The sequence below is a fragment of the Cyprinodon variegatus genome, unplaced genomic scaffold (assembly GCF_000732505.1).
Source record: "Cyprinodon variegatus isolate N-32 unplaced genomic scaffold, C_variegatus-1.0 Scaffold487, whole genome shotgun sequence".
NCBI lineage: Eukaryota > Metazoa > Chordata > Actinopteri > Cyprinodontiformes > Cyprinodontidae > Cyprinodon > Cyprinodon variegatus.
In genome coordinates, this window is record NW_015150940.1 from 214,118 (window position 1) to 237,431 (window position 23,314).

Here is a 23,314-nt window from a genome sequence, read left to right on the forward strand (position 1 = left end):
TATATATATATATATATATATATATATATATAAATTGATAAAAGTAATATAAAAATATGACTCTAAATTTACAGCTCCAACATTTTTTTTTTATTATTAAGAACAACAACATAAAATTATTTTCTGTTCGTCTGTTTCTAAGGACCTTAGATTTTGTCAAAGCAACGTTTTACTATTATAGTTAAGTTGCCTTGATTGCAGGTGCACTGAAGAGATTTTAAACTCTGACCCTTCCAAAAGACAACTTGTATATGCATACTGTATGTGTCATTATCTAACACAAAGATGGGGCTTAAATGCTGAATAAAATAGAGTTACATCACTGTTGGCTAATTATTCCTCATTTTATCCACTCTTGCCCCCATCACTTATTTGTAACATGAATGAACCAAAGGCACAACTAAACTAAATCAATTAATTTGTCAAGGCCTCTAAATATATTAAAATCAAAGCCTAGTATTTATGGAGACAAATTCTTTACAAAGAATACAGTATGAAACTCTCATTATTTAGAAGCATTGACGTCAAATGACATAGTACTGAATTTGTATAAGATAGAATATAATAATAATAATACAATACATGTAAAAAAAGTTGTGCTCAGTAACAATTAAAAATGACTAAAATGGAAAGGGCCTTAAGGAGGTTTTTCTAAAATCAACACTTGGAGCTTCTCTGACAAGGGTGGGCCGGTCCCCTGGAAGAGAGCTCCCATCAAAATAACTATTATCCATAATTTGAGGCTGAGCCAGAGCATATAAAATTGTAGTAGGTGTAGTAGAACTAGCGGGAGTAAGATGGCGCAAAAGCAAGGTGGTATTAAACCCCTTAAAACTTAAAAAACATGGAATATGTAATAAGCAATCAATTAACAATATAGAATAAATATCAGAGCCTTCTCTGACTTGGTTGCTATTACCTCATTGCAAAATCAATGACTTTAAGTTAAGTAAAACAACCAAGGCCAAAAGTTAAGACCAGGTAACACATTTTTATTTCACAGACTGTACAGTAAAAAGATCAATGGGATTTTTGAGTTCTTGAGCAGTCAGTCACGGCTTATTGCAGATCAAGCTAATAATCTGTCAATTGTTGTTACTAAATTATTGTTACTAATTAAGAGCATCTAAATCTAAGCCCTTACTAACATTTTAAAACACTTCACCCATTGTTTCCCCCATCCAAATAGTAAAGCAACACAATCCCTTCCGTTTGTAGCTTTGTGATATCAATGAGGTCCTAAATTTCTAATTTGTTTATCAGTTTCTGACTTCCTATTTCATTCAGTCTTAAATAGTGACAGGGTCTTTATAGTGGGGAATTTTAACATTTATGCCATCATTGCAGGTTATAGGCTAAATGCAACCTTTAATGCTATCTTACACACAATTGGTTTGTTCAAAATGTTCAGTCCCATGAATTCTCATTTTCACACTTTGGACCTTGTGCTGGCATATGACATTAATTGTGAATAAATAACAGTAGTTCCTTTCATCCCTGTCCTATCTGACCATCTAGATGGATTTTTTACCAATCTGACTGCACAGTATGTTCTGATTGAATTGTCTCCTTAAAGCACCTGTAGATGAAACGTGTTGTGAACTGGAACTATATAATAAACATAATTTTTGAAAACCTTTAATTGCAGCTCGTCCTTCAGTCGTTTGGCTGGAAATTGAGCGTGACATCACTGTGTTTCTGTAACACTTCATCTAGGTGTATTATACACTGAAAGCTACTAGCTATTTAAAGGGAATTAGTGCAAAACCACACATTTTTTGCAGTGTCAGTCTTCCCTGCAGTAAAATATACCTGTACTGTGTTTATAAAAAGTGCTGTAATGTTTCCCATTCACATTAAGTCGGAAAGAAATGAAGATAACAGCTAAAAAAAAGTGCTACAGGGATTTAACATGAGAATTATCATGCATCATAAATCGAGACTGGTAAATATGGAATAATGTAAGGATTATTGATGCAACTCTGAAGCTCAACTAATGAACTTTGTTTCCTCATAGAATGCAGATAAAAATGAAAAAAAAAAATAATTTTTCCCTACACAATCTCAGATTTTATGTTTCAAACTGCACAAAATGGATTCAACTTATTTTTTTTCACAAACAGTAATAAAAACATATAAAAATGACTTTCACTTTGCTCTCAATAGCTTTCTTAAAGTATATATGACAATATTTTTGTGTATCATCCTGCAGTACATGGATTAGCTCACTTTTGCTCAGAAAGCATTAGCTTATCAAATGATCAATTAAAGGAATTAATTTTGTGCACAATAGAAAGGGTTTTCTCTGCTTTTTGAACACCCACCTTGTCCTATTTATGTTAATAAATGAGATAACACCATAACAGTTGTTTTTTCACCTACTTGTCTACAGTGTTTCTGTTAATAAGGTAAGGAAATGTAAAGTATCTCTGCCATAAAGTGCAAATTGTGTACAAACAAAAATGTTATAATACCAGGAAGGTGTCTTTAAATTAAAAGCACATCTATGTGGCAACTAGACCATGAAGGCTTGATTGTTCAAGACAACAACTACAGCTCTATCATCTCCAGGAATAAATTCTGAGCCTCATTTATCATTATTTAACATTCTGACTTAGTAGTTCCCCATCTCATCGTAAACCAGTTTTCTCAAAGAAACTTCACACAATATTTTACCCCTTACATATTGCTCTCTTGACATACAGTATATTATCAATTGCGTTACTTTATACAAAAAAAAGGTCTGGACTTGTGCTTACAGTTTAATAGAAACATTTTAAAGCAAATAATTTTTATCTTCAATTTTGGTCATCTTTCTTTCATATCATATCATATTTATTTATTTTTTTCAAACATATATTTATTTATGATATTTATATAAGACTTGTAGTACATATGATCCCAACTGTCTTGCTTTAGTAAAAAAAATTTTCTGTTATGTTAATGTTGCTGTCAGGTAATCCACAACACTGCCACTAAGGGAAAGTTTGCTGCAAAAAAGCTGTTGCATGGAGCTAAAGGGAAATAAAGGAAGTGCTTGAACAACAGCAAAAAAAAAGCAACAAAAGCTGATCCCTAAAGACCCTCTCCCCGTGCCTTAAAAGGGAGATGGAATTAATAAAAAAATAACTAAAAGACTGTTCATTTATTCCAGAGAAATTGCTACTGGTTGATGACCCCTCTGCTTTAGAACACGGTCAACATAGTCTAATCCTTTACAATCAAGTATGAGACATCTATTGTGCCATCACAACAGTAAATAATGTAAAAACAAGTAAGGCTGAACATTTAATTAGTACCTAAATCATGATAGTTACACGATTTAAAAAAAAAAAAATAATAATAATTAAATATATATATATATAAGATAAAAATTTCAGTAATTATACTGAACTCTGATGCACATAGTATTATGGGTGAATTAGGCAGAAAAAAGATTTTAGTATCCTAAACTCTTTAGGTTAAATGTTAAGTTTAAACAGGGTTACAATTCAAGTTAAATTCAGGCTTTTTATCCCCTTGCCCTTATTTCAAATAAGTAAACAAAACAATGATACGGAATAACTGATATAAAAGGCTTATGATACATTTTTTAGCAACATTGCACAGTACTCAATAGTCTTTCAGAATATATAACATCCAATGTTAAAACCATATAAACACATAATCACTTTTAACATAATAGGGCTTTTGGTGATGAAATACATTGAATCCAATTTCGATATTACTCTAAACTATAATATGCAAAAAATAAAAATAAAAATAAATCAGCACAGAGAACATTATGTGCATGATTGGAGCCTTACTGTGTAAAGCTGCTGGTCTACCTGTGTACCAGAAGAGTAGCGTGCACTAGTCCGTGTTGTGGAAGTCTTTGTGGAACCGTGCGAGCTCTCAGTGGGCAGCCCTCTGCAGCAGTATGTGTGGCGGAAGCACTTGCTGTACTCTTTGCGGACCTGCATAAGCAAAGAGAAGGTGTTTACACAGACTGTTGACTTTCAATATGACTTAGCCTGAGATATCAAGGTGAGCAGTGTTTGGTCTTTATATCAGCATGTGGTGCAATTTCAAAAATGCTGGAAAGCTAAAACTCAGATGTCTTTCACCTTGAAGGACACAGCTCTGACTTTAGAGCATAATGTGAAAAATGCACTCACTTTTTTCTGAAGAAGGCAGTGGAAAATGAAGATGAACATTCCTTGGAAAGTGTTGAATATCGTGAATAGGTATGCCATAACAATGGAGGCCTCACTGATGAAGAAGAGGCCGAAGGACCAAGTGAGACCCAGCAGGCACAGCAGGGCAAAAGCTCCCATGACCCAAGACCTGCAAAACAAAGACAGAAGCAAAAGCAGAGCAGAGAATGAACATAATGGATGTTTACTGAATCATTTATAACAGACAGTTTTTATTTACTCATTTTGATCTTGGAGGAAAGGCTGTAAACCAAGAGACAGTAAAAAACAAAATAGCAAAAACAAGTACGCATACCAATCTGATGTCTAACACAAACTCCCATCCTTTGCAGACCGCTGCTTAAACTCATCAGTAGTTCCTGCTTTCTGACATACATGATGGAAAGAAAACCTTGATCTGTATTTCTGTAAATAACATTTTCTAAGCATTAGAACCTATCAAACAGCATATTTAGAGACCAGAGCAAATCACATTTGTAAATAAATTCAACAGAAGCAAAGGGCTAAAAGAACACTAAATATGATTCGGCCTTGTGAATTTCTTAAAACTGGAGGAATGAGGCAGATGTGGGATCAAGGGATTTTTACGTATTATTTTTATGTGCAAAGGTCAAATGAAATCTACAGACAGCAGCAGCTGTCACAGTTCAGTGGTCAAACACGACAACCACAACAACGGACTGATGAAAACAATAAAAGTGACCGGTCATATTGACGGATGGATGAGAGGTTTAATGCTGCAGTTTGGGAGAGAATGAGCTGGAAATACAAAATTAAAAGAAGGAGAAAGAGAGAGAGAGGTGGAAAGAATAAACAAGAAGGATTGATTGGAGAGCCAAGAGAAGAGTTCTAGGCAACATAGTCTTACTTGATAAAGTGTTTATTATCTTCATAGCTAGAGAGCATGATAGCGGGAAGAGAGAAACACAATTAGATCAGAGCACAGAACAGCGCGGGTTAGTTGGCACTTGAGTGTGATATTTTCAACTTTTTGATCCAAGGGAAATCACGAGAGGCAATCAAATTTAGGTCTAACAAGAGCCAAGATTTGCATGTTTTGATTAAATTACAAAATATTCCATCATAAAGAAAGGAAACTGGTCAGAACACATCGTCTGCCGTTTGAATTGAAATCTATCTTGCTGATGGGTAGGTGGTGGGTGTGTGGATAACATTATTTGAGGTACGAGGTAAAGCTTACCCAGGCAAATCTGTATTATAGTAGCCGTCACAAACGCGATAATTACTGGTGTGGGTCGCAGAGTGAAGACAGAAGTGGAAGATGAGAGGAGAAAAGAAAGCAGAGGGCCTGCGTTAACTTTGGGTGGCATGCTACATGCAATAGGCACTGGGTCAAGGTGCTCAGAGAGCAAACTCTGACACACAGAAAATTACAAGCAAAAAACAGTAATACGTATAAACAGCATAAAAAAAGAGCTTTAATGAAACATTTTAAGCATTCAGGAAGAACATTCACACCAATCTCGAAATAACCAGTGAGTACAAAATGTGATGTTGTGTTGTTTGCTGTATACCAGTCATCTATCAGAAATAAACCAAGATTTGTATAAAGGTCCTTTATGACTGTTCTCCCTGATTGCGGTTTTACCACAGAGCTGTAATTCTAGGGGGAAAAAACAAGCTAAAAAATAAAAGAAGGAAAAAACAAACACTGACTATAAATAGCTGAAAATCTTCCACCAAAAGTGGTTGCAGCTTTGAACACTTATTGTAAGAGTATGACTGTGTAAACTGGTATTTTACCTCAACCAAAAAGAACTAACGACTTAAAATAAAAACTATCCTTGGTCATGCAGCATATTTTTTTAAAATTGGCATTTACAAAAGCAGGTGAAAGGAAAAATGCTTTTCCTTTCGAGAGCAAAGCATTGAGGTGAAATGTCTGAAACATGTCTGAATCATGAATGGGTAAAGTAGGTAAGGGTGGTGGTTTTGCAATGATTTATTTTTCTCTCTTCAGGTGTTAAGCTGTGATCTTTTAGAGAAGAACAAAAAGCCGGCATGTTCCAGCATTTTCACTGTACCAAACTCTTTCAGGAGCTAGTTACTCCTAAAAACTATATACCTCACGTTGAGCAATTCTGTGGCCAGTGATTTTGTTTTGAGAAGTCCAACAAAACAGCATAAGAAGAGCTCAGACCTTATGTACAGACAATACAAAATAATTTGTTTTTCAGGGGCAGTTAAATGTACATTCTGGTCAAATAGATAGCTCAATGTGTTTTAACCCAGGTTCTGCTGAAAGCATCTTATATCTTACCTGCAGTAGAAAGCACTGTTTTTATTTAATGTAAATCCTATTAAGTTCAGATTGGTCCCTGAGATTAAAGCTAAGACTCGGTCTCTGAGGACTAAAGCAAACTTCTACCATTAAAAATAAACCACTTTATAAAAATAGGCTCAGTGATTTATCTGTAAGCTGCTTTAGCTCTCTTTACACCATTATCATTTTTTCATTGAGCAGTTATTTACACACACAGCTGATAAGGCTTCACCAATTAGTTTCCTGTTTAGAAAAACATCTTGAGAACAGCAATGTAGTGTTGCTCCTCAAAGTGTCTAAAAGATGTAAAATCAGATTTGAAAGAGGTGTAGTTCTCACAAGATTTACCGGTCGTATATGGCCACAGCATTTACCACCAAAATAAAAGTTAGCTGTGTGAATTGTAATTTAGTTGCTGTCTGGAGGCTGGTGAAATAAATCAAAGATGTGATGAGCTATGGATATCAAGGTAGGTTCTTTCAGCTTATATTGTTTTATCCATGGTCCAGTTATCTAAAAATTGAATCCTATGGGGATGGAGTTCTGCCAAATTTAGGTGTGCATTTTTCGCCCTGACCCTGACCTCCAAGGACTAGAGTTTGAGACAACAAATCCCACTTCTCAACTCAATTTGACCCAGTGAGACCCAAGACCATGACTGAAAGAAAAGGCTTTGGCCTACAGCTCTGCAAAATTGAGCAACAGGCCTTGATAGGTGTAAAGGAGGCCCCCTCTGTTTGACTGAACGGTCTGTTGTGATCCTCTTGTTGGCTAGTCAAATGCATTCAGTAATTCAAAATGCTAAACAGTTTTTGTGCACCATTCCTAAAATGTTATCATCTGTATCAGGTTCTGCTTATCAGTCTATTTACCAGATGAGTTTGTTCTAGAGAACCAACAGGGCGTAGCAGCAATTAGAATAGAATAGAGGAGAAATCGATTTATTGTCCCACCAAGGGGATATTGTGGTGTTACAGCAGCAAAAGGTTATAGAAGAAGCGTTCACACAATGTGGGCATTAGAAAAGTGTATAAAAAAAATATATAAAAAAATAAGAAAATGAAACAAATAAAGTATTGTAGTGAACAGTGTTTTTACAATATAAATACTCAGTATCTTGATAATAAAAAATCAATAACAGCTTTGGACATTTTCACAGTAATGGATATTATATATTCTTCTTCTTCTTTGACTATTTGAGCTGATGTAACGAGTAAATTGCTCCACTGCGAGATCAATAAAGTTTTTTATTAAATGATAAAGTCACAATATTTTCATGACCCCATTTAACCATAACAGCTCATAATCATTATGGGGTTGCCAATACCTTCTAAGGTGGACCAGACCTTTAAAATCGGGCAACAAATTATGGTAATTATGAGTTCTGCTAAAAAAGTCTCATTTTCAAGAACCAAATAGCTCATCTTGTGAGCTTGAATTTTGTTGTACCACTCAATGTTAAAAAGCTGTGCTTTTTAACATAACCTAAACCTAAAGAACAAGAAAAGCTTCCATGGAACCATGTTTACATTACTAATACACAAAAGAAACATCTTGTTCTGTATTATATGATGTTTCACTCACTTTATGTTCTCCAGTCGACTCGAATCTGGTTTCAGGGTGGTAGAGTGCTTCACCATTTTATACATCGTGATTACCAGGAAGATGAGATTGAGCTGTCAAAACAGAATAATGGCAGTGTTAATTTATGAAGATTTATGCCTCAAGATAAGGCAGACAGAGGAGAAAAAACTGTTAATTTGTCTACGAGTATTAAAAGCAGAGCCTTCGACTCTGCAATGTCCACAGACTAATCCAATAAAAATCTATCACTCTGCTAGTCTCAGACTGGCCGACTGGCGCCAAATTTAGTGTCATTCTATATCAATGAGGGTATGAAAATACATTAAAATCCATCTCTGAAGAAGAAAAAAACAGCAATAGCCACAGAGCCGTAGTCTTCCAATGTCAAAGGGGAATGAGAAGCAGCAGCAGAAATAAGAGAAGCGCTTGTTGTACAAAACAACCACATATCATTTCATGCACATAGTGAAATAGTATAAGGTATAAAGGCTTGGGGGAACATGGTATATTTTGTTCAATTCTCTCATGTGTCCAGATGAAAAGAGAAAAAGAACTCTGAAAAGGGTAGGGAGAAAGGGAGCTTGTGTGTTTTAACGCATTACATCTTGGGGGAGGGGGTGCACATATCAGACTCAGACAAGGATACTATGAGCCACGTTTCTGAGCACATTTATTTGGTACCTTAAAAAAATCAATAGTGTGATTTAGAGACACAAAGGATAGATAGTCCAGCAAGGGGCTCCTCCAAATAATTTACTTCAAAATCATTTATTCTGGGGCAAACAAGTCCTCCACACAGCATGTACAAGCACTCACAGCACATGTACCAAACTGTGTTTGCACTGCAAGCCAGCCATGTATAAATAATGTCAAGAAATGTCTGAGGAAGAAACAAAAAAACAAACAAGAGGTGTGCCTGAGAGCGTGTCAATAGTTCAAACAAATACCACTATTAAAATGAAAGCAAAACACACAAAATAAATGCATTTGCAGTGACAAAAGCTTTTATCCAGGGGAGCCTTGCAAATGGTGTGTTTCAACATCAACGTGTTATTTTTAGAATGCCAGAAAGAAAAATGGGGATGAATTGTGAATGCGAGGGACCTTTGTGAGCTGGACTCAGACTACAGTCATTCACTCTTGAGCAGAAATTTCTGAGTGTTCTGGTGCACACTGTTATCAAAAGGCTGCCTGTGATCAATACATCACCCCCTCCACATGCAATCAACTCCCCGAGTCGCACACAATAAGCCAGACTGAAAGAAAGGGATGGCATGAAAAGGAAGAAAAAGAATTGAAAAGAAAAAAAGAGGTAGACCGGGAAACTTTTATATCATAGACAGGTCTGAAGCTATATTTTTGTTTCGCAGCTTTAAGCCATTATTTCTGCCAGCCGTCTGCATGAGTAAGACAGCGGGGGAGGGGAGGAACAGGTGGGGGAGGACTTTTGAAAAACCCTTTCACACATGGAGTGGTGACATGGATCCAATGAGACAGAGGAGAGGGACACAGTACTTTAAAGTAACCCAGCAGCATGGCACATGTTCCCACCCCCACCGACATGCATTCGCAGCCCTTCCCGGGGGGATCCCTCTTGCTAGAGTGAAGCCGCCTTGCCTCCATCCTTCACTCCCTCTCTGAATCATCACTGCAAGCCATGCAGAAGCACCTCGCCTCACCAAGAGTGGAGAGAGAGCTTTTATTTTTTTCCTGAATTGGACTGTGTGTGTACACCCTGAACTCCAAATGAACTGCGAGGGATAAAATATTAAAGGTGCAGATGGAGCTGTCCAGATGACAAGAACTGCTCACGACGTGTCATGATCCAAAAGGCCTTGCGATGAAGTTATCTCAAGCATGCAAATGGTTCCCCCCAGCACTCATTACTTCCATGTACCCCCTTTCATGGAGCTAATACCGTCTGTGCCAAGAGAGTGGTGACCTCTGCTTAAGAACACTGATCTAAATGTCGCTCCAAGCTCTTGTTTTTAGACACTTTTTTGGATAAAAGGAAAGAAACAAAAGATCCAAACTGGTGACTGGAATTGCCAGATTTAAAACTGATCAGCTGTCACCAAAAACAAACTGGTCTGAGAATCATAAATCCAACTTTTCTTGATCAGTGAAACTACCATACAATACCAATCAGTCCAAGGTCAAACTACCATAAACACACTTCAGTGTAGAGGTTGTTACTGTGTGAAGTTACAGGCAGCTCACATTATTTTAAGTTAACAGATCTGAGCAGGTGGTCAACAACAACTGCTATTGTATTCTCCATGCCTTACATGGCCATGCATCCCAGTTGTGAAAGAGAGCAAGTATTGTAACAGATAACAAGAAGGCAACATTGCTCTGTTTTATCATTTTTAACTTTCAACTGTTTATTTTTTAAAGATGCTGAGCTTGGGGTTAATGAAAGGGTCGACGTTTTTTGATGATACACACAGCCTGTGCTTCTTTTTAAATATTCCAGCACGTTCACTGTGCTAATCACAAACATGACATTCTAAAGGCAGCTTGAAATATCAACTAATTTTGTTTTTGGTTTTAATATATCTACAAAACCGTTTTTTTCCTTCTTCTGAAATACCTTTTCCTAAAAAAAAAAATAAAAATGCTGGATGCTCACAACACGAAAGCTAGACAAATATTCTAAATTATTTTTATATCTTGTCAAAGCTTTACAATAAAAACAGCTTTAGAAAATATCTCATTATTTGATCATACATGGCATTTAGTGCATACGTGGCTTCTCATTCGCAGAATCTGCACTATTTCTCCTTTCCTCTTGCCTCTCTCTCATTGACAAGGACAAAGCCAATTTGTAGAAAAACCAGGGTCATGGATGATGCAGACAAACCTTGCTCCCGCATGCTCCCCTGAGATGCCCCTTTCCACAGTGCTTTGTCTTTCTGGGACAATTGTTGCATAGAGCAGCACGCTAAGCCTGAACCAAAGCAACACAACCTCATCCCCTGTCACAAGCAGGCTTTGCAGCAATACATTAGCTTCTCACAGGGTCATGATTCCATCTCTACGGCCATCACCACTGGGATCCCGATCATCATTTCCACTGCAGACATATTTTTCATGCAAATCATTATGAGAGGAACAGCCGATTTGAAAACAATGAGGGCCCAATTTAGAGAGACGAAACATATTCCTGTGTGGCTGACATAGTATTTGCTGAGACAGGAAGAATTGTGTTTGCTTTAATGCACAGCTCCTTCAATTATAAGCTCATATGTTTAAAGCAGGTGCACAGAGTGAGAAAAGAAGTATTTGATAATAAAGAAAGGCATTTCAACATAAGCTAAAAGACATTTTAGTCCAAAACAGACTTTTATTTGGTCGTAAGTCAGCTGCCTCTTCCCATTTTGACAAGCGATATTCCTTTTTGAGAAAAGGTAAAATGCAGACCAGTTAGAATATTTGTGTTTTATTCATTGTGACAACATGCACAAAGGGCTCTACTGTAGCTCTGAATTTAAGGCTACTAACAGTGAGCGGATGGTGCACAGGCACTCACTGAAATTTGACACAGCTGCCCCCATCTCTCTGGTATATTTTCAGTGTCAGCTCTATGTTCGGCACAGGTCACGGCATCTGTAGCTGCTGTACCAACCATTGGGATACAGTATATGATGAAGACAGCACTGAACAAATACCAAGCCTGCATGAACACGAGTCGAGCTTGCAGAAATCCCTTGTCCCTCGGTTCGCGCAAGGGCAAAGCAATGCTTAGAGCATTGAGGCTGCAAGCATATATGTGAGAGATCCTACATGGCATCATTTCCTTTTTTTTTTTCTTGTGCATGGAAGTCAGACTCCCTGAGGTCTCATTTTTCTGAGTCGCTCTGATAGAGCAGGAGATAATAATGTCATGACCAGTAAATAATTACATGCCTTTTATGGGACATATGTCAATAAGAAATGCTGTATGTCCTTCACCCTTGACCGTCCTTTGCTTTTTTTTTCTTCCTTCAATGAAACTGCCAAACACCTCAGAACTTTTGCCTCTATTTATACAGATGGAAAAAAAACGAATAGAAGATTTCCAAATTTTTAAACATTAATTTTTACAAAATAACTAAATCGGTTTTAGGTATTGGCTTTTACTGGGCTATTTTTCGTATAAAAATATACTTTTAAACTCAATTATTTAACCATTACTGTAATTGTATGTTTAAGGTAATTGTCCTAATGGAAGTTTATCTAAATCTTTTGTTTCCTCTTTTCTTTAAATGGTTCAGTCCGTTCTTTTTTTACTCTGACCTGCTTCCAAGTCCCAACTGAAGAAAAACATCCCAACAGCATAATGATTCCACCACCTTATTGCAGCACCTAGTTAGTGTGTGTAACTGTACATTCCTGTGTTTTGCATGTAGGCCAGAATGTGTAATTTGGTCTCCTCTTACCAGGGGATATTCTCCAGATGTCTGTGTATACTTTATGATATAGTTTATCTTTTTAACAGCATCCTTCCAACAATCACTTTTTTTTTTTTTTGCTTCTCTTTTATAAATACCACACCTTTTCAGTGTATGACCACCATTTATTGTGTCAACAGATTCTACCATGTACACTAAAGATCTCTGAAGCTTTTTCAAAGTAAACAGAGTTGTAGGGATTGCTCCTCTACATAACGCTTTCCTTACTTTGCCAGAGGTTTTAGGTGGTGACCACATTTCCATCTTAGGGTAATTTACTGAAAAATGCTATTGGTGGACTATTATCTTGTGGTAAAAATTTATGTTGGATTGCGTTCTACAGTTATTAGAATAAAGACGGCTACATATAGGCATGCCACACTTTTCAGTTATCAGAAAGACGTTTGATAAACATGCATTATGATAAATGTATTAAAATATCAAAAGTGTACATTCTTACAATTGTTAAAGGTATAGAGGAGGATTTTTGCAAAAGACCCGCCCTCTCCACTTAAAAAAAATAAAATAAAATGCACATCCACAACCCTGTACCCGCCACTGAGAATGAACGCCACTAAACACATGTATGCACAAGCCCATTTCTCCTTGAGTAGCTCTGTTTAAAAACTGCTGTTTGCATCGCTCATACAAGCTTACTTTCATAAAAAAGAATAGCAATTTTTCCACTATGTTAGACTCAACACCTGTAAGTAAAAATGGGGACGAGCACGTAGGACGACCTGATGTAAACATATATATCACCAGAATTACTGACAATTAGGAGGACCACATATATTTTCCACCCAGAAAAAGAACATCCTCTGAAAACTAAAAAGCCCTTAAACAATTCAGCTCAAAAACACATATGGTAAAATATGGTTAAAGTACCCCATGAAGTCCTGATTTGTGTAGGGCAAAAAGAGGCATTGGGGGTTTTTGGATGCTTTGAAAAACATATTGTTGGTGCAGCATTAACCTGTCATCTCTCAGGAACAAGATGAAGAAAAACAAATCCTGCTGACTTGTCATCACAGCTTGACAGTACCACTTCCGTTATCTCCTTCTTGCATCTCTTTCATCTCAGCTCTCTAACTGTGTATCTTTTCAAAGAAAAAGAAAACAGCTTACCATGATGATAAAGGTGACCGGTCCTATAAAACTCCATATGAAATGATTGTCCACACTTAGCCAGCACCTATGACAAAGAAGCATACATTTCAAAATCCAGCACATATTAAATTCCTTGGCATAAAATACATTAGCAGTTGTTATTATTTGTCATGTACACTACTGTTTTCTAGTCACTTAAAGGTGTTTTTTATGCTTTTAACATGATTACATTTATGCAAAACAAAGAAAAGACCCCAAGTAGTCTTTAACAGCAGCTGAGACTTAGCTGTGATATGGTCATTAATTTACGTAAAAGGCTTCTTCTGCACAGTGCTCTTCTCTTTAAGAGAGCATTTACAAACAAGAGGTCACAGGAGGGTCTTTGAACAGAGAGGCATTAATGTAGCTGCAGCCTCTGGTGAAACCACAGTGTTAGGTCTGTCAGCCACTTTCAAATGACATGAAAAATTGAACAGCTGCCCATCCCTGGCAAAAAGAAGCTTGGATGTTTCGGTGCAGACTCCAGAGACGATGCACAAGGTGCTGGCAAGAGATGACGAGTTCATTTTTTTTCAAAATCTGCCGCAAACAGACACAGCAGGTAGAGTCTGCACAGCAGAACATCTAGCATGGCAGCAATGCTTTTTCACAGAATGTGTGTCAGACAGCTGCACTTACGCTTTGTGGGTCCCGTAGCTACCGTAGTCAATGGCTGCCGAAACGCCGACCACGATTGCAGGGAAGAGGTACCCCGACACATAGTAGTACTTTTTTCGTGAGTATTCACTCTCAAAGACTTCGACGAGCATGAGGTATAGCTGCACTCCCTCTAGACACATCCAGGAGAAGGAAGCGAGGAAGAAGAAATGGAGGATTCCAGCGATGATGGCACATCCAATCTAAGAGGGTTTAATTACAGGTTCAGATTATCAAGAACAGGCAATGCACGGGTGTTTTCCCATTTCAGGATGTCTTCTGATTTTGTGTTCGTTTCACATTTGAATATTTTAGATCCTCAAAACAATATTACCAAACTATATACAAAAGCAGTAGCTAAAGAAATATGCCTTTACTTTGCATGGAAGAAAAGGCAATGAAAGTAACGTGGCCCTATGTAAAAAAAGGACTTTTTGATTGAATATTAATAATCCTATAAACCAGTCTTTCCCCCATGGCACCGATAAATGCCGTCAATCGCTGGGTTAACTAGCCATAAGTCTTTTAGATCTCTGTGGAGGAGTTTTGACTCAATCCTTAAGGCAAAATTAAGTTAAATTTAGTTATATTGATTCAACATAATGTTAGTAAGATTTACGTTATTCTAAGTCATTTAAAAGTAAACTTACTGGTGTGCTTTAGATTATTGTGCTGGTCTTTAACTCAAGTTAGTGTGAGACCACAAATTGATGTTAGTGTATTCCCCTTTAGGACATTTTAAAAGGTTGAGAGTAGAATTTATGTTTCCATCAATTAAAGTAACATTTAGGATGTGAGGAACCCTTAAGCAATGCAGCCCAAAGCATTTCACTAATACCATCATGTCTGAGGTGAAATATGTTATACTTTTATTTTACTCCAGACATACTTCAAAAACATACCTTTTAAATGGATTTTTTATCCGGAGAATATGGTTGAAAAGTGTGTTGTAAAACCAAAATTAATACCGCTCTTTATGGTTTTTTTTGGTCAGCAGTAACAACTCTCTCATTAAAATTTTGAATTTTTCCCTCCTGGATGGCATCTTGATGCATTTTCAGAGTCATTTGGTAACCACTCCTGGGAGTATTACCATGATTCCAGGTTTACCTTATGTGTTTACCTGGAGACCTAAAGCCTTAGAAATTACTTTGAAACTCTTTCCCACCTTATGTAGATTTAGTTTTTTTTTTATTTATTCTTCTCTGAACTTGAATTCCTTTACAAATTTGGGAAATGCTGTGTTGCATCTAGGGAACTATTAGCTTATTTCAAGCTCTCAGACAGGTTCCACTTAAGGGATTTCTTCATTTATAGGTCTTGCAGTAATAAGACCTTGAGGTAACGATTGCAGAAATGAAAGGTTAATACCACCTAATGACATTGTTTTTTTTTTTTGTTTTTTTTTCACACAAAGATAGGCTGCTTTGGATAGCTTTCTTACTTAAACCAAGTTATCATATAAAACTGCTTTGTATGAAATAGTTTGAGGATGATCTGAAAGAAAGGCAAGATAAAAAAGCTAAACCGAAGAGATTTGTGAGGCGACCTATAATTTTTCATAGCAGTATGTAACACTTTTAAAAGAATTACTTGTCCAACAGTCAAAAGCAATAATGTAGTTTTAGTATTCAAAACTGCATATCAAAAAGCCCTATATTTTAGCACCCATGGAAAACATGACATTTACCATTTCTGCTTCTCTCACTCAGCGAAACGTAAATCAGTGAGACTGATGAAAAACCCTAATGAATATTCATTCACCACATGCACAGCTCCACTTTTCCATCAGCACAGCAGAAATTAAAATGTCACGCATATTGTAAGGTTAGAGTTAGAAGATTTTCAAATATTGCCGAGCACTGAGAGCTTTTGATTCCCCACTTTATGCTGAAAATGTTTTTGTATCTATAGAGATTAAAGGAAAAAAAGAATATATGTAGGCTAAGGTTTGGCAACCGCAGTAGCTTTAAGTCAAAGTGGGGAAAAAGACCTGTCAGATGTAAGACATGTCTCCTTAGTTATCTGCTTTAATGACGCTGTCCCACTCATGTCAGGGACAAGTGGGTAAGGTCTGATATAGTATCATCCAAAAATGCTGTTGAGATGAATGCAGTTTAATGTGAGGAATGAGAGGAGATTAAATGAGGAATAATAAGTCAAAGGCAAATCAATAGGGTCATTCCCACTTACCCTGGGTTCTGTCATATCGATACCAATTAGGAATATTAACTCTGCAATGAAGAGATTAATGCACAGATTCTTGTGGATGGTGTTGCGATCGCTCTGCAGGCCCCGGAAAAAGCAGAAGGTGAAGATGCAGATGGTCAGGCAGACAAGGGACACCACAATGCCGACCCGAGTGATGACAGTAAGAAGAAGTTCATGGTGATCTTGAACACGGCCCTGAAAAAAAAACAAAAAAAACATCACATAATTAAATATTATACTACAAGTTTTTTGTTTTTTTTAGTCTTTCTTTAGTATTTTCTTGTACAAGTGGAAGCAAAATGTGCTGTTATTTGTAATAAAATGACTTTGCAAAAAGTCCTGAAAGATCCTGCGATAGATTAAGTGGAAAAAGCAAAAACCTTACGTAGGATATAAGAGAGAAAGAGTGACTCAACTTTAATTTCATGTAAGCGCCATTGAGACAATTAGACAACACAGATAAAAGCTCTCATCTCTCTACAAAACAAACTTTCAATGAGATCCCAAGATATCACTGAGTGGGTAAATCCTTTATATAAAATCTTCTTGAAAAAATATTTTCTCTACCACCGTTATATGTTTCCTCCATTTTATTTAATTTTTTGTGTGTATGGCTTTTTAAAGGAACATAATAGATGAAAAATAAATAAAATGTAATTTTAACTTTTTCAAGAAGCAAATATACTATCATTTTTCATAGTATGATCTACAAACCAAAATCACTGCTAAACTGTAAAAAAACATCTTAAAACAAAACTGTAGAAAACTCTCTACTAAACTCAATAAATTAAATCAATCTACTGTTGCTAAAAGAAGTCAAAATTGGGGGTTTCCATAAACTAGTCAATTATCTTATGCTGAAGCGTTTATGATAATAAGCAAACATAGCTTTAAAATGAATGTCTTAAATACATCAAATTCCCTGCCATCAGTATTTTAAAATTAGCATTTAAATGCTAATCTAGAGGATTAACTATGATAAACTATAATTAATAATTTTTGCACACTGCAAAATACTAAAAGAATTTTTTAACATGAACTATTTTAACATTTTATCCTGGTCTCCATTCTACAGTCAGCAGAAAAAAAATAATAAAAAAACAAAACAGAAAAAGTACAGTTTCTTTAGGTTTCGCAGAGAGGAAATGTGCATTTAGAAGTGAGGAGTGCCATATTCCTTAACCCTGGATAACATTGTGAACTTATTTTTTTTATCTAAAGTTAGGGCAAGTGAAGAACTATTTCTTGAGGTCAAGAATCTAATGTTTAAGAGGTTAATGTTATATGTGGTAATATTCAAGGGGACTTGTTCTCTAAGCTCAGAAAACTTCACGTTATCAGCCTCTACATAAGCAAAAAAACTGGAAGGTCACTAAGAAATCAATAAGAAATGTTTGCCTACCAGGAGCTGAAGCAGAAACCCTTTAGCCATAAATAGTTAAAAAGAGGTAAGACTTTAACATGGTAGTTTTATGTCAACCTTAATCTGAAAATGTCTAACAAATCTAAACAATCTTAGTGGTACACCACGCCAAATACTTGGAAACCACAAAGTAGGACAAAAAAAAAAAAAAAACCTACTGAAGTTTCCCGATGTGCCATAAGAATTGCAAAGTTGGTGAGATGGCTGCAGGCGCAGGTTGTATGCGTTTTGTTTGAGTCCACAAGTTTGCAGCCTTGGGTGGACCAGTACCCCATCATACTCCTCTCAGAGTAATTCCAGAAGGAGCAATTGGAGTTGAAGTAGTGCTCCATCTGCAGATAACAAGAGATATGGTTAAGTGTCCAAATAATTGACTTCCTCAAATTGAAGCACATGTAGAACACGGAGTCCATTTACCCCCTGCTCATACAAAGCATTTTTCTGCACTGATATGGATGAGGAGTTTTTTTCCCCCTTCACAGCTCTTATGAAGCAATTCATATGTTGTGTCTCATTTGGCACATGCTTTACTAAATCTACCCAAGCATGGTTGAGTATATGAGGCCTTAATAACAGTGAGGCATAATTGTTTGACGGCATGTCTTTAGAATTGCACAATTTCTCTGATAAAGAATGGAGTTACACACGGCCCTCTGGGAACTCCAGTGACAACTTTAAAAGACAAAAGATAATTGGGGCTCCAGTAATTTCATCCTAGATTGTAGGGCTAATCTAGGAGTTAATTTCCCCCTCTATAAAAGAAATGGGTATCATTTATATCCCAATGTTGATTAAAGAATTAGTTTTCATTAAGAATTCACTTAGGTTCTAAAGACTCCTTTAATTTGATGTTCAGTGACTTAAATAAACTGTAGACTGACCTAGTCAGACATTTACAATTCAAATAGCAGATCTCTGTCTGCTGGCTGTCCCCTTCTGGTGTTTTTTAAGTTGACCCCACATTCGTTTTTGCAAAGAGACTTACGTCAATGTGCTGCAAGGTGAAAATGACAGGGTCATTAATAAAAACACGGCTTGACTCTTTGTTGATCGAGGCAGCGATGATGTCAGAATTGACAGCCACTGTCACATTGCGACCATAGGCCTCATTGGCCATCTTGATAGTGGCGTTTTCTGTGCTGAGGAACTGGCTTAGGTTTTTGTACAGGACAAAAACTAGCTTGGCAACACCTGCAGATGGAAAAACAACAAAACAATGACAAATAATTAGAAGAATGATTTTATACAGAAAACAGTAGTAATGCAATAAGCAAATACAACACTTGCAAAAAAAAGAATTAAACTCCCTATAAAGTATTTACATTCACTTTATATTTTTGTCGTTTTTTTAACATTTGTTTAAGTTACATCACAAACTGAATTGAAAAGGAATTATTCAGACTTCTTGTAAAAGGTCCAACACAATTAGTGTATATTTTTAAATTGAAAAGAAAATTATAAAATTTTTAATTTTAGTTTATTTAGTACATATTTTTAATTGAAAAGAAATTTATGAGACCTTTTTTTATTTTATTTAAAATCTTAGGGGATTTTGCTCTACCAGCTGCCATGTGTACATAGTGTCTGTGAAAATCAATTACGAGTCCTGCTGCAGATTTTAAATTGTATTTAGGGACTTTGCAGGGCTTTGGCTGCAGCACAGATTTCTACGCTTAACGTTTTCTGCAAGTGGGCCAAAAAAACAAAAAGCCTGTTTAGTGTCTATCTGTGTAAATAAAAACTAACATTGCACTGTTAGTTTCTATTCACACATGTGGACAGTAGGCTAAAAGTTCCTGTTTTATGCCATATTTTTTTGGACTTTGTAAAAATGTAATCCACCAGAGCAGCTCCAGCTCCTGATAGACAATCGCCTTTTGTGCTACATTTCTGAACTCTCTCCCTGTCTGGCTTGTCAGGTAAGATGATGCCATGTCTTTATAGGTTTGCGGCTCTCATCATCTTTCAGACTGACATTGTGTTTAATTATGCTGTTTGATACTGAGATTTAATTTCCCACAATTTAACTTAAAGGTATTAGAGTAAAGAAAACAGAAAAAAACAAATGCAGGCTTCAGAGTTTTTCTTTTTTTCCTTCAAGAACCCTTCCAGCTGAACTTTGGAATTATGAACTACTTTGTGGTGATTAATCACCAGATATTCAAGAAAAACCCAAACAAACCAACAAACACTGCTATGAAGAATTTAGCCATTTAGTATAATTGTGGTTGAAATCATAGAACTCCATTTCTGATCAGGAACACAATGTTTATTAATGTATGCATGGAAAAATTTAAAAGCGCACATTAACTCAATAGGTTTCATTTCCTACAAATCATAGCTGATTCTCTTTGTAAAACTTACCGTTTCGACTATTGAGCTTGACGGTGTTGGCGGACAGTTGGATTGAAATCCCACTCTTGCTTGACTGTGGAAATTTAAAGTCCTGGACTTGGCCGTCTGTGCTGAGCACATACACATCAAGGACTGCCGGATGCAAAGAGAGCAGAGGGATCAGTTACAAAAGAAAAATGAGGAAATAGCAGGAAAAGGAATATCGGTCATTCAAGACGCTTTCGCTCAGATTCAAAAGGAAGAGAAAAAAGGAGCAGAGAAGATTAATACAAGGGCTCTTTTTTCAGAGATTTCTACACAAAACATTACAGTATGCAGAGCAAAGGACGCATGAATTTGTGATGTGAACACTAAATCTTGACGCGAGTGAGCTATGCAATAAAAACGTCAATCATAAAGGAACCGTTTTGTCCCTGCAAGACTCCAGAGAGTATGAATAAAACAGCTCAGAGAAAAACAGACCTTCCCCTTGATAGTGCAACAACTGAAGAAAATGAGGGAAGGAAGAGGAGGCTGTGGATAAACAATGTAATTTTTCTGACTCCGCAGCAAGCTAATGTTCACATTAATGTATAGAGTTACAAGGTCTAGACGCATACATTTATAAAGTAAGTGTGCGCAATCAGAGAATCCAGTCTGTTTAATTGTCTGATATTCATCACTTTGTCAGTAAGCGACTCGTTAAACTTAATATGCACTTTTTTTCTGGTCCCCTGGGGCTTCAAGGCTTATTATGAAAACACAGTCCTTTTTTACGAGGCTGCTTTGTTTCCCTTTGTCAGGAGCGACTCTTGTAATGAACAGAACATAATCAAATTAACTTGGATTGCACTGATCATAAATGCTCTTCTGTTTTACTTACTTATATTATCTGCGGGAACCTTGACGATTGCAGGCTCCATGAGGTTGTCTGCTAGGACGAACGCGCCCTCTTCCAGAGTGTCCAATAACATGGTGGCGGCATGAGTTTGCTCTGTGCTGTTCATGTCGTGCCATGACTTTAAGGCCTCCGGTCGCAAAAGGTTGTCCACTGTGTCCACCATGGCCTGCGTCAAACCAGGTGAAAACAGATTAAACAAATGAAGGTATATAAATATATAAAAAGAATACAATTATAGTGTAAACACAGGGAAAGTTTCAACATGCAAACAATGAAATGAATGAATGAAAGTGACTAGAAATCATATTTGAAGGAATTAGATTGAAACATATTCATCCTGCCTAAACCTTTTCATCATTTGAAATGTTGCAAACTTAGCCAAATTATTGGGAGGTTATGCAATAATCCAATACGAAATAGCTACATTAATGAACAAGTTAATTTTTAAAACCAAGGAGCACACAAGACAGGCCAGTGATAAAGTGTTGGTAAACTTTGAAGTAGGGCTACAACTAATGATTATTTTCCAAATTCATGAATCTGTCGATTCTTTTTTTTTTAATTAATCAATTAATAATTGGATCGCCAAAGTTTCCTTAAAGATTTTTTTACAAAATCAAACCAGGTGAAACTAAAACTTTTGCACTTGAGGAGTTCAGGATAGAGCATATTGACAAAAAGAAAAAGCTTTTTTATTGTATTTTTATTGTCTCTGAACTCCAGTTAATAATTAAATGATTAATAAATTAGTTCTCAAATTTCTATATCAAATGAAATTTTTCAAAATCCAATTCACAGTTTTATGACTTGAACAATTGTTCTCCATCACTATTCATCTATTGTGTTACTTTGCAAAAATAAATGATAAAAAATTTAAATCTACTTAAAAAACAAAAATCTAAAAACAATTTCTTTTTCACTTCATAACTATGAGCACTATGTGTTAGTCTATCAAATAATTTCGAAATGTCTGGTTGTCACGAAATGTTAACTTTTTCAGAAAAAGAACAATGAATATGAATACTTTTCCATGGCAGAGATTTACTTTGATTGTATAAAATACAACAGGTAACATCAAAGAGAAAACAACAGACTTCTTTAAAGAAAGTGTTCTTGCCATTAAGGACAAACTGCTAAAGGAGACGCACAGGCACATGACTGATGGTAGGGATTCAGTTTCTTTTTCAAGGACGTTTCATCAAGGCAGACACTTTGGATCGCAGGATACTGAACGGATCAGGCCTGTCTGATCCGAGGGATATTGAGAGACTGTCTGATGAGAGTAACAGGGGAGGCTCTCAATTAGACTTCTCTGATTGCAAAGATCAGTTTTCGTAAGTACAACAAGTCATTAAGAAACTCTCCAAAAGGAACTAAAAAAATGAAAGGAAATTTGAGTGATACGCCGTTATGAGTCTGTGTCCAGGTGAAAAATCATTCAACAACTAGGAAGAGATGGAGAACAAATGTGGAATGCGGCATCCAAACAGTGGCGGGTAAAAACAGGAAATAATCAAGTCGATAGATCTAATCGCATAATCAAAGTTATCGACGTCTGGTGGAAGGGGTGTGGGGTGGTTAATGTGATGTTGTGTCAGGTATGGCAGATGTTAGATACTGCTGCCTCAACATTCAGCACCCCAGATCTTCTCATGGTGTCATTTATCCGATAAATCTTGGAATTCGCATTATTGAGGCTTTTTTAAACAGTCAAAATCTCTGAATTTAAGTCCATGTGTTGGGATATGAAATATGCTTTTAAATTTCTGTTTTCTATAATTTATTATGATTAGAATTCCTTTTTTTGGCTTAATTCTAGTGCTACTACTTGTTTACAGGCTAATTAGTTTGATCTATTTTAATGCTCTTCCAAAGAAAAGATTTGGGGGTCGTTGGGGACATGTCGTCCCTAAAGCATCTGGGATGTGAGGACAACATACTTTGGTGCTTCTAGGTATTATTTTAATCTGATGGGGAGAGAAAAAAGGAATAATACAATAAAATACAATAAAAAGGAATAAAACAAGATTTGACTTGTAACCCACTAATCAACAGACAAAGCTGCAGATAAATCGGTGTCCTTGGAAAACAAAAGCTTCCATTTCTACTCTGCATGCAGTGAAAGGGTTAGGTGTTGGCACC

At 36.3% G+C, this 23,314-nt stretch overlaps 1 protein-coding gene across 38 annotated transcripts in view; it reads right to left on the bottom strand.

Moving 5' to 3' along the window:
• Window positions 1-23,314, bottom strand: part of adgrl2 (adhesion G protein-coupled receptor L2) — a 136,341-nt gene that overhangs the window by 10,532 nt on the left and 102,495 nt on the right. For 22 of the 38 annotated variants that reach the window (XM_015390144.1, XM_015390150.1, XM_015390147.1 and 19 more), the window contains 12 exons: window positions 21,155-21,338; window positions 20,302-20,424; window positions 18,923-19,128; window positions 18,096-18,269; window positions 16,497-16,709; window positions 14,286-14,506; window positions 13,626-13,692; window positions 8,065-8,156; window positions 5,398-5,442; window positions 5,065-5,091; window positions 4,158-4,326; window positions 3,807-3,956 (listed from right to left, as the gene is read on the bottom strand). In XM_015390144.1, coding sequence (XP_015245630.1) covers window positions 3,807-3,956; window positions 4,158-4,326; window positions 5,065-5,091; window positions 5,398-5,442; window positions 8,065-8,156; window positions 13,626-13,692; window positions 14,286-14,506; window positions 16,497-16,709; window positions 18,096-18,269; window positions 18,923-19,128; window positions 20,302-20,424; window positions 21,155-21,338 — 1,671 coding nt within the window. The remainder of the gene's footprint in view (window positions 1-3,806; window positions 3,957-4,157; window positions 4,327-5,064; window positions 5,092-5,397; window positions 5,443-8,064; window positions 8,157-13,625; window positions 13,693-14,285; window positions 14,507-16,496; window positions 16,710-18,095; window positions 18,270-18,922; window positions 19,129-20,301; window positions 20,425-21,154; window positions 21,339-23,314) is intronic. The other 16 variants (XM_015390184.1, XM_015390158.1, XM_015390161.1 and 13 more) reach the window with 3 other exon arrangements.